This window comes from Kryptolebias marmoratus, linkage group LG14, assembly GCF_001649575.2.
Source record: "Kryptolebias marmoratus isolate JLee-2015 linkage group LG14, ASM164957v2, whole genome shotgun sequence".
Lineage (NCBI taxonomy): Eukaryota > Metazoa > Chordata > Actinopteri > Cyprinodontiformes > Rivulidae > Kryptolebias > Kryptolebias marmoratus.
This window is the reverse complement of record NC_051443.1, coordinates 26097341-26109231: the sequence shown is the minus strand read 5'-3', so window position 1 is coordinate 26109231 and position 11891 is coordinate 26097341. Positions and strand designations below refer to the sequence as shown.

The window sequence follows — 11891 nt, the reverse complement described above, 5'->3', positions numbered from 1 at the left end:
TCCTTTTATTTGAACAGGGACAGTGCACATTAATAAACATTTCTGTAAATGAGCCAGTGTTAGCTAAGTAGCTAGTTTTCAACTGTAGTCCCTGGGCAAGGTTTAAAATGCCAACATAATAAAACAACATTAAAAATTAGTGCAAACAATAAAATACATAGTTAGTAATCTACATAAAAGTTGGACATTAATCTGTAAAAAACAAAGACATTATTACAATTATAAGATTTAAACAGCATACAAAAGTGCATCAGGCAGGCAGACAGAAGTTATTGTTGATTGTTGGAGCAGAGGAACAAGGAAAACCTGCAGGATGGTGGACCTGAGGACCAGGACCAGGACCAGGACCAGGACTAGGACTAGGACTGGTCAACCTTGGTCTAAACTTTCCAGAATCTTTGCAAACAAACTCTTCTTACTCCCACAATTTATACATTTCTTCCACAGTTTTTAAGTCAAGAAGCAGCTTCCACGCAGCGTGTCTCTCTGCTGGAGGACTGATGGTGTCCTCTCAGGGGTCAGAGGTCAGAGGTCACACACTCTTCCACTGGATCTGAGCTCCCAGTTTTCTTCTTCAGAACCAGAACTGAGGGCTCTGCTGGGTGTTGCCCCTCCCCTTTCTCAGTCCCCTCCCCCACTCACAAAAAAAAGCGGGAATCACCATGGCAACCAGTGACTCAGCAGTTTCTGAGTCTTCTTTGTTACCCAGGAGACTTTTCTTTCTTCCATATTTCAATCATGGCCGCCCCCATCGATCCCATTCCAGACTTCACGTCATGAACCTGAACTAAGGTTTTCTGTAAATCATTAAAGTTTGATTTAATTCACCGATTAATTGAGATTAAATTAATGACATGAACCCAGTGAGGGTCTGATGCAATCAAACTTCCCAAATAAAGGACGAAGCAGAACTGAGCTCCAACCACGGGTTTAAAAGAGAAGTGAAACGAATTCACTGCAGGTCGGTTTATAAACTGTTTGAAAGAAATCCTAAAAAAATCCCCTCATTATTCCTGTTTTCTTACTGCGACACGTTCAGAGCTGCGGTTAACTTCGTGTGGCTTCATGCTTTCATTACTGTCGCAGAAAGTTGCAGTTTTTTTGGTTTAACTTTAACAGAAATCATTTGTGTCTCAGCGAGACGACGAAGGACCTGAAGTCAGGACGGAAACAGGCAGAGAGGCGACAAATTTAAACTTTATTTCATGTAAAGAAACAAAGAATTAAACTGAAAATTTTGCAAGAAAAGAACAAAACACAACATAAAAGCAGTGATAGATCAGCTGATTTGGCTCTGAAGCATAAAAACCAGACGACTCAGAGGAAACAGGTGAGTCAGGTCAGGTAACAGCAGATTTATAACATTTCTCCTGATGGGCTCGGCGTTTGCCTCAGACCGCAGCCGGCCACGTACGGGCTCACATCCTGGTCCTTACAGTGAACACGCCAGGCCACCCTGCAAGCAGACAGAACCGTCACACACCCAGCCGAAGCTAACGGAGGACAGTGAACGCCTTGCCGTCACGTGACCTCACCAGGCTGAGATGCCTTGAGGATCCCTGACGACACGCTTGGCGCAGCTGATGGCGACGCCCACATCATCCGTCAGAAGCTCTGAGTCGAAAGAAGAGGAACCTTTAAAGTCACATTTGGTGGATTTAAATGTGAGAATGGATCAAATATTCCTTCACTGACCGCTGCAGTCGATGTTGCAGGCTTTGGCTGTCCTGGTTCTGCCGTCGTCGCACCACCAGCGGCTGTTGATCTGGAAGATGCCGTAGTCGGTGGATTTGTCCGTGTTGTGGTTGATTGCTTGGGTGTTGAATCTCGACTCCCAGTAGGTCAGACAAACCCCTACGGATAAAACACCGAGTCAACGCCAACGTTTAAGCTTTCAGATTGACTCTGTTGGTCCAGGGTTCAGGTTTCTGCCTCTCAGGCTTGTTGGGGTCAGACTGACAGGGTTGTACTCACAGTTAGCCAGGCTGATGCCTCGGTATCCGTCCATCCCATAACTCTTCAGTGTCCGAGCCCAATCACAGCGCTCAAAGACTCTCCCATCAGCCACAGCCACCAGCAGCAGCAACACCAGGATCTTCATGCTGCTGTCTGTGCCGGACTCTGCAGGATCTGGGTTTTATAGTCGGGGAAGTCTGCATCGGCTGGTTTTAGTTCTTGCAACACAAGGAAACACAAAGAAACAGGAAGAAACAGGAAGTTTACTGCTTCTGCTGTGATTCAACATGAAAACATGGTTAAATGTGACCAATTCCATTAAACAACCATTATCTTTATAAAAAAAGGCTGATAAATGCTGGGAACACTTTAAATTAAAACAAGTGGTTTAGAGCCATGATGTTCGACCACTGATCTCAGGCTTGTGGAAAATTATTAAAAAATGTTTAGTTTTTTCACTGTTTATGGTAATTAAAGCATAAATGAATTAAACTTCATAAACTGTCATGGTTTGTGAGTTTTCTTATTTAATAAGAACATTTAGCCTTTTTTATTTATCTGCTTCTTGTTCTCTGGTTTCTAAAACATTTGCAATCTTCTGTTTCCTGTTTTATTGTGAAAGTCCAGGCTCCTGTTGTTGTTCTTGGTGTTTCCCACCTGGGTTCTGTCAGCGGCTGGACTCACCTGTTCCTCGTTAAGGCTCTCAGTCTTCAGGATTTATTCTGGCTGGTTTCTGCTCGTTTGGGTCTCAGATGTTTTCAGGAGCACAGAGTCGCGCTCATTACTGGGCTGCTGGTTTGTTCTTTTCCTTATTATTCCTTCATTTCTGACAAATGCTTTGATTCATTACTCCTCCCACAGTGATGAAAGAAACTAAACAAACAACAAAATGTAGTTTTACTCTGAAGAGTTCAGGTGAAATTCACCAAAACTGTGAAAAATGTCTCCATGGACATCAGTGGTTTATTGGAGCGAGTTTTCTCTTTAAAACTGGAAGTTTTATTAACTTTTCACAGTCTTTTCACTGAAACGCTCACAAACAATTTAAAATCTGTAAAAGGTTGATGGAATATCAGTAACTGGTGTTTAAAGAAGGAATCATCTGATTTATTGAGCGTGAATCCACGAGGGTCTGATGCAATAAAACTCAGGACTGAAGGGAAAGTTGTGTAAAAACAAAAGTGACACATTTCAAAGTGACAAAGTGACAAAGCAGAACTGAGCTGCAATTATGGGTTTTTACACAGGAAGTGGAACGAATCTGCAGCCCGCTGGTTTGGAGACATTGCAACGATCACAGAGTTTTACTGTAGTTTGTTTTAATGCCTCTAAGTTTAACAAAGATCATTTAGATCGATGTGGAAACCAGAAACATCGGCTCACAACTGAACGGCTAAAAATACAACATGGACCCGTTAAAGTGGTGATATGCACGTTCAATCGGACGGCCCGGAGGATAAAACTAAGTTCTGCTGCTTCTGTAAAAGGTGGTGAGGATGGAAAAGGGGAAGGTTTGATTTCCTCGTCCTTCGAAGAACGTACAAACGCTGCTCTTCTCCAGAGATCCTGTGTTTTCTGTCCACTGCTGAGATGTTGGTGGGCTGCTTCCTCTTGGAGTCAGCAGTGACCTCCTTCAGAAGAAGGTTGTTTCTGCTGCTCCTCTTCCTCTCTGGCTCGGCCGTCATCGTTCCAGACGAGGCCCACCATCATCGAATCATCAGCAGAGGACTGAGGACACAACCCTGTGGGACGCCGGTGCTCCAGGTGATAACTGAAGGTTACAGACTGAGGCCTTTCAGGAAGAGGAACTGAAACCAAGAGAAGGCAGTTTGTTTACCAGATGCTGGGGTTTTAGTGTTGAAAGCTGAACTTTTTTTTATTTATTCAACCTTTATTTGACCACGAAAGTCCAACTGAGATTAAGCACTTCTGTTTCAAGGGAGTTCTGCAGCAAAAGTTACACAACAATTACATCTGGATTACACAATTAAAATGAAATATAAAATCATGAAAAGCAGTCCCAATTTAAAGGTACTCCTCTCCTCCAGGTGCTGAAGACTTACATGATGACCTGCGGACACACGTGGACACCCGTGGACAGGTACAGCTGAGCTGGACCAGCATCATTTTTATCTCTCGCTCGTTGTCCAACCAAGATTTCTTGTGTGTTTACTTATTAATGGGAACTGTAGATGGAAATTAGCCAACATTAAAATCCATCACAAACATGTTTTCTGCTTTGAGTTTATTGTAAAAGGTCCACAGTTTCTGTTTGACAAATAAAACGAAAGCAAACTGAAATCCTGATGTTTTTATGGCAGACAGAATAATTGGTGCCACCAAACTGTCGTTTTCTGATCCAAATACCAGTTTTTGTTTTAATATTAGACCCACAAACGAAACAAAAACTAGTTTGGTCCTTGTTCCGGTTTCAGTCTCAACACGACCTGACTGAAGGTTTCCAGCAGAAAAAGGACTTTTTGAAAGTTTCCCTTTCTCTGAAAACACCCAGCAGTCAGAGGGCATAAAAAATCCTGTTATTAAAAAAGATATCAGCGTTCCAGAGGCTACGGAGGTACAAAGGTCTCCAAATCCAAGTTTCCAAAGGTTGTAATGAGAGAAGTCTGTGAAGGTTGGAGCAGATTGTTAAAGAAATCCACAGAAGACATTTACGGAGCTTCAGATTGACCTGCAGCAAACTTTCTGCTTGTTTCAGAGCCGACCACATGTTTTACACTGAAATACGACTAAAACACGAAGGAAAAGGAAGGTTTCACTCAACCGAACAGTGTTCCAGGAGAAAATATCAGAATAAACTTGTTTCCAGCTTTGATTCTGTGTTCTCGTGTCTCCTGACCTGCTGGGTTTATTATAAAGTGTATTTTTTATCTCTCCGGTTTTATATTTGGGTCTTTTTTTTAAAAGTAAAACCAAAGTAATGTCACATCAAGGCTGCAGTTTTTAACTGAAGTGCCTTCAGGGACTTTTGTAATAATTAAACTCTGATATAATCCAAGCTTTATCCTTTAATATCTCCTTAATGGAAGAGAAAATCTCTTCTCAGACACATTTGGGGAAGAAGGAAAAAATCTCCTGAGAGCCGAACTTGATGGATAAAAGTTGGATTTATTTCTTGTGTTTTAGAGAGAAGTTTAAAGCTTTTTTTCTCTTTTTTAATTGGGGCTTTATTTAGTGTTTGATAGAAGATTGGCAGCTTTGTTTAGAGGGATTTATTTACTTTTCCTCCACAGATTTCACTGCTTTGGATATTCTCTGGATTCATGTTTAAGGAAAGTGTTAATATCTTGGACAAGATCGGTTTATTTCATCTGCAATAAGAAAGTATCCATCCAGGCAAGAAAAGACTTTTATTTTCCAGAACAACGTAGTTTTTCTTGCTGCTTCCTGTCACTAAACGTTTCTGAAACTCATTTTATGTTGGAAAAGATTTTAAGGTAGAAAATGTCAAAAATATCTGAGTTTTACGAGGCAGCCAGGATGTTTTTGTTCCAACAAGAAAAGCCTCCAAAATCACTGGTTGCCATGGTGATTCCCACCGTTTTTGGGCTGAGTGGGCGGGGCATCAGCTGAACAGGACCTGAAACTGGAAGTTAAGCCTCAAACAAACTGAGGAAAACTAGAAATCAAACAGAAAAACTGAAACGTCTGCTGGCCATATGTGGGAAGTTTTATTAATCTGAGCTGTTGAGTTTAGAAGATTTGACAGATTTAAAGGTAGAAAAACCAAACACCATCTTCTGAAAGAGCCAAATATTTTCTAAAATAACACAAAGTCTGCAGGAAGTAAAAAACAGGAGAAATGCTGACTCAGCGTTCAGATTATTTTAATCCCAACAATCTGCTGTCAGAATTTCTCCCTGATTCTCTCGCAGTCTTTTATTCCTCACTGACAGGAGCAGCTGCCGGTCCGTTTCATCATACCGAGCTGTAATCACGCTCATAATGGAGTTCCTGAACTCCATTTACGGCTCTAACTTTCTCCAATCTCCTGCTGCACTTCGTGTTTCAGGCCGCTTTTCATCACCGCCGCCCCTCCTCTGCCTCGGCTCACAGCTGAAACAACCTGAGATGTGGGCAGAGAAAGCAATTAATCACCCGGAGCCGGAGTGAAGGCAGCCGGATCAATTAATCTGCACACGGAGAGAGGAGAATGGATCCATCTGGGCCCGAGCCGGAGGAGATGTTAGGAACACTGTAAACAATGATGGAGGAGGTCGCCGTGGAAGAAATGACTTCTGCTGAGCTGCTGCTGATGGATTGTCTTACTTCCTGTTTTAATTGATCCGACGACGTCTCATTTTGTTTCTTGTACGAAGAGCAGGTGCGGGCAGGTAAACCTCAGGTGTCTCTGTGGAGGGATTCCAGGAGGAAGGTGACTTCCTGCTGATTACACGGAGGTGAGGTCACCTGAGGCTACAGGTGAGAGTTCTGTCAGAGCAGGCGCACAGTGATGATGTCACAGCTTGGCTAGACGCTTCAGTCTATCCCAGAGTTTTAATTTAAAATAATAATTAGACTTTATATCAGGAGTCGGATAATTAAATTAACCAGAGGACGAGGTGTCTCATTAAAGACAATAACGAGGACAGTTTGTCTCCATCCATCGTCTTCAGGCTGGACTGTGATTGGTTAACGAGTGCCGCGGTTTCTGTGGTTTGTGAGTCTAAACAGCTCTAAAGTGATCGATCGTTGTGTTTATTTCAGCTCCACGACACCTGAGGCTCATAAACCACCCGGCAGAGCGTCAGACAGGTGCAGCCGGAGCACACCTGTCGTCCCAGGTGACTAATAAGACCTCTGACTGACAGGTTTCTGTCGCCTGATTGGACGAGGCAAGTCCCCACGGAGCTGTTCTGGACAGAAGATAAACGGAACAACACGATCAGGAACCCTGAGAAAGGTGTAGAGCAGGGGTGTCCAGTCCTGGTCCTGGTCTTGGTCCTGGTCCTGGTTCTGGTCCTGGTCCTGGAGGTCCAACCTGCAGGTTTTAGATGTTTCAGGCTCTGCAGCAGCCTGGTAATCATCATCTAAAACCTACAGGATGGACCTCCAGGACCAGGACCAGGACTGGACACCACTGGTGTACAACACGGCGGGCGATCATGTAGTCAACACAAAAAAGGCTTCAACTCAGTCAGCTGGACAGATATTGAGCTCAAACTCGGAGCGGTTCTGAAGGGTGTTTTCAGTGTGTCACATGACCTTCTGATTGTTTAAAGACTTTTAGACAGCGAGGGTGAAGTTAGCGGTTAGCTTTGGGTTGGAACCGTGAGTCTGGAATGGGTCACTTCGAACCCGCAGGTGTTACAGCAACATTCTGTGACCTGAAATCTGACAGAATCCAGACAGTTCAGTCACCCCGAGTCCCTGTGTCCCTGCAGGATGCTCTGAAGGACAGAGAGAGACAGGAAATGAGACTCGTCCACGTCCAATCACCTCGCTGATGTTCACCCGGCTGGCATCCTGTCCCGTTGCCATGACAACCCACATTACTGCAATTTACTCATGCAAAACCCCAGAGAGGGACCGAAGGATCTCCGGTACCGGCAAACTCACACACTCACACACACACACACACACACACACACACACAGACCAACACACACACACACCCACACACACACACACAGGCAGTTTAATTCCTCTCTTACAGCCTCAGAGGCATCCTTCGAATCAAAAAGTCCGAACGTTTCAGAATCGGCCTCAGCAGGACGGAGACGGCGACTCTGCTGTCCAACCACTGTCTCAGAGACCCGAGGAGGACAGCGTCTCAGAGACACTGAGCTGAAAGCTGGAGTGGTGGTAGCTGAGAGTCCTCCTCAGCACACGCTCTGAGTGGCGGGTTAAACGTGGCAGGTGATATGCATTCCTTTAAGGTTTGCTGTTTTTATTTTACAAAGTAAAGTTGAGTATTTATTTCTCTTTTCTTTTTTAAATACCTTAAAATATTAAACAGAGAAGGAAGGAAAAAATAAACGGGATAAACATGATTTATTGTCACATTTATTGAACCATATTTATGTTTTTATTTATCCTTCGTGTCTCTGAGCTGCAGTCAGGAGTAAAGATATTACTGCAAACACAAACATCACAGTGAACTCTGTTATATCGTGTTTAAGACGCTGTTTCCTCTCGAAGCCGAGGATTTAATTGTTGCCCCCCCCCATGACCCTGGAGCTTCTGCTGCCTCAGAGATACAAACCCTGCCCTCCGTCACTCCTCCACCTCCTGCTCCTTTATCTCCTGCTCTCCTTCTGTTTGCGTCCATGCAGCCGTCGCTCAGACGCCCCCCCGGTCCCCCACCCACCTCCGGCTGACCTGCTCTGTCTTTGCTTTCTGTCAGGAAGCTCCTGCCTCTCGAGCTTCAGCCTCAAACAGCTGAGCTTGTTCTGGATCTGCAGCAGAGAAAGAAAGAAACTTGGTTTCCTTCCAGCTCGTTGAAACGACGCTTCATTTCTCACGAAAGGTGATTAAAATATTTATAAAACATCTGCATAGACGTCAGATAGACGTCAGAAAAGACAAGATTTGTTGTTCATTTTACAAAAATATGATCAAAAACTACAGACAGGTTTGCTCCTTAAAGAGACGATTCATGTTTCAGATGTTTGAGCTTCATTAGGATCTGACGTCTGAGTTTTCTGTCCGACATTCAGCTGCTGGGAGGTTGGTGTGGTTGTGTAGTGTGGTTGTGTAGTGTAGTTGTGTAGTGTAGTTGTGAGCGCCTCCATGTTGAAGCTGAAGGCTGCAGGATCGTCTCCAAGCAGCTTCCTGTTCCTCTGACCACAGCTGAGGAGATCATTGAAACACAGACGGTTCACAGGGCTGGAGCCAAGCTCCCAGGAGGTGGACGCAGGAGGAAATGCAACCCCAGGTTGATCAGACGGGCAGAAAAACACAAAAACAGACAAGATTTGATCAAAACACCTGCTGACAAGAACCAGAGTCTCTAACTGATGAGCTTTTTGGCTTCAGTCGTTTCTTATTACTTTAAACCAACAAACGTATCCATGTCTGCAGAAATTAACCGTGATAAGAACGTTTTATTCTCAGTGTCTGCAGCTGCAAACCGAACAAACCCGACAGTTTCCGTCGTTGTCACCTGAAGGCATCACAGATGGAGTCAGCTGCAGTTTTTCTCTCAGCACAAAGTCTCAGAATTACAAAGAGCCGTTTGGTTAATAAGTTAATTAAAACATCAATTAGACGTCTGACCTTCGTTTTCTGCTCTTTATCCTGCGGCTGAACCTGCGAGTTAAAGGCAGCCGAGCTGGCGGGCGTGTTTGAACGCTTCTCAGAAGAAAGAGGCGAGTTTCTGTCTGAACAGAAGAAATCAAAGCTCCGAGGACCTCCAGACTGCAGAGGCATTGAGAGAAAATAAATAAAATAAAAAGGATCAAGAACGAGTCTGTCTGAATGTGTTCAGGGGACATAACGTCCAGAATAATTAGGATTTATGTGTTTGGAGTTAAATGTCTGACATGATGTTTGAATTAACTGTAGAGTTAATTCTGTTTTAATTTAGTTCTGTTTTAATCTTTGTTTGGTTTCTCGTTTTGATTATGGGTATTATTCTGTTCTTGTTCTGAAGCAGGTCAGCTGTCCTAATGTTGAATTATTTGAATAAAACGCGACGTAAAGCTGCTCTGACTGTTCTGGGATCGACGCAGGACCACAGCAGGTCCAAAACAAACCAGAACAAACCTTAAACCAACCAGGAGATCCTCCTCATCAGAGACCTCCTCCTCTGGTTCCTCCTCTGGTTCCTCCTCTGGTTCCTCCTCTGGTTCCTCCTCTGGTTCCTCCTCTGGTTCTCCGACGTCATAAACCTTCAGCAGACTTTCAGCTCTTTGAACATCAAAAAGTTCGGCTCATTGGTGACATCACAGCTACGAGGTTCGGTTTTAGTTACGATTCTTTACTCACTGAACAGTCTGAACTCATACTTGCTTCGCTTTTAGCGTTTAGCTGATGTCTCGCTGGTTTTAGCTTTTAGCCACGCTTTTGGTGACTTTAGCTTTATTTCTTAGCGTTTGAACTTTTCAGAGAAATCTCAGCAGAGTCGTTCAGCTCTGACTGGATTTTTGTGTTGTTTGGAGGGTTAGCATGTTCAGCCTTTCTGTGTGTGTAGGTGTGTGTGTGTGTGTGTGTGTGTGTGTGTGTGTGTGTGTGNCAGAGAAATCTCAGCAGAGTCGTTCAGCTCTGACTGGATTTTTGTGTTGTTTGGAGGGTTAGCATGTTCAGCCTTTCTGTGTGTGTAGGTGTGTGTGTGTGTGTGTGTGTGTGTGTGTGTGTGTGTGTGTAGGTGTGTGTGTGTGTGTGTGTGATGGCCTGGTTGGTAGAAATCAATCAGGTAAAGCCCAGCGTGGCAGCACAGCCTTCCACCCCTCTCTCTCTCTCTCTCCCTGTCTGTTTTATGCTCGGTCGCCCTGACAGCAGCCTATTAGTGGGACTGACACTGACAGACAGCGAGCTGCAAGGAGACGGTGTGAAGCTGTGAACCTGTGTGTGTTCTCGCTCCCGCCTGCTGCGGGCCTCAGGCTCTCACACACAGACCCGCTTGTTTAAAACACCGGGTAACGCTGCACAAAATGCTGCCTTCTCATTGGGTGGCTGGAGTTTGTCTTTACTACACCTGTTCTGGGTCTTCACACCTGGAGGTTCCCTCGGTGTTGGTCTACAAACCGCTTAAATCTGTTTGAGAGACACTTTCTGTCGTGTCCTCTGAAGAAGCTCTTTGTTTGACCGCCGTTGGCCATGACACACGGATTTACTGTCATGTATGACGTGACAACAACTTTTTGTTTTTTCCTCGCAACCAACACCCGAAACCTTTAAAATGTTGACTCATTTCAGCAAAATGTAAACAAGTTTTAAAAACTCGATCATATAATTAACTTTGTGTGTTTGTCTGTCTGTTAGCGAAATATCTCTTGAACCAGAGGATGACTTTTAATGAAACTGATTCATCCTAATCCAAGATGTCCGCCACAGCTGATCCTCCTGAGCAAACACAAACATGTCTGTGGTCGTAGCTGAGAGTCCTCCCCAGCAGCTGCTCTGAAGGCTGGCGGTACGATCGAGTACCGAGGCCTGGTTCTGTTTCCACAGCTGTGATTGGACCTCAGAACCACCCGTCGTGGACCAATCAGGTCACAGGGAGCTGACACCTGAAACCCTGTGAGGACCGCCCACGTTCCGATGGATCGGCGTCCAAACAAACAAACATTAATTAGATTAATATACAGAAATAATGGGCCGTCAGTCAAAGCTCAGAGACGGATCCCAGCTGAGCTGAAGCCTCTGAAATAAGAAGAAATGATGACAGTTCAGGTTAAAAAGGATTTATTTACTTATTTACATTTAAACAAACTCCAACATGAGTTATGGACGAACAACTCCAGGAAAACTTGGAGCTAAAAGGTGAAGTGCCGCTGCAAGCCGAAGCCCATCAGCGTCTCCCTCCCTGAAGGACCGGAGCCGGTGCTAACTACTTCTTAAACATTAATCTTCCCTCCATCATAATTACTGTCTTTGACAAATGTAGAGAGCGTTGGGGGGTGGGGGCAGCGCCGCTCCTCGGGGCAAACACTGTGAGGGTGTTAATCTGGCAGAAGTTAGAAATGTAATTACAGACGCTGTGAGAGAGAAGCTTAAACTCTCCGAGGTCAGAGCAGCTGCTGCAGACACATTAAAGACGGGTCAGAATCCACTTCCTGTTTCTGGACAGCCAGGCTCCACCTTCAGATGAAGCTTTAATTAACGCTCTGATGAGGAGGAGGTCGTCTTCATCACGTCTCTGCTGGGGACAGGACTGCAGGTTGGACCAGTCCAGAACCCTGATCCAATCCCAGACCATCACAGAACACTGACTGAACCCCAGACCGTCCCAGAAATAAGATTCTGGACTTTTT

At 44.6% G+C, this 11891-nt stretch overlaps 1 protein-coding gene across 1 annotated transcript; it reads right to left on the bottom strand.

The window, feature by feature from the left end:
- Window positions 1-1177: 1177 nt before the first annotated feature.
- LOC108251015 (lysozyme C) lies at window positions 1178-2142 on the bottom strand. The gene is made up of 4 exons (XM_017441156.3): window positions 1975-2142; window positions 1696-1854; window positions 1536-1614; window positions 1178-1456 (listed from the first exon to the last, which is right to left on the bottom strand). The coding sequence occupies exons 1-4, from the start codon at window positions 2099-2101 to the stop codon at window positions 1357-1359; spliced, it is 465 nt and encodes a 154-aa protein (XP_017296645.1). The 5' UTR covers window positions 2102-2142; the 3' UTR covers window positions 1178-1356.
- Between the last annotated feature and the right edge of the window lie 9749 nt (window positions 2143-11891).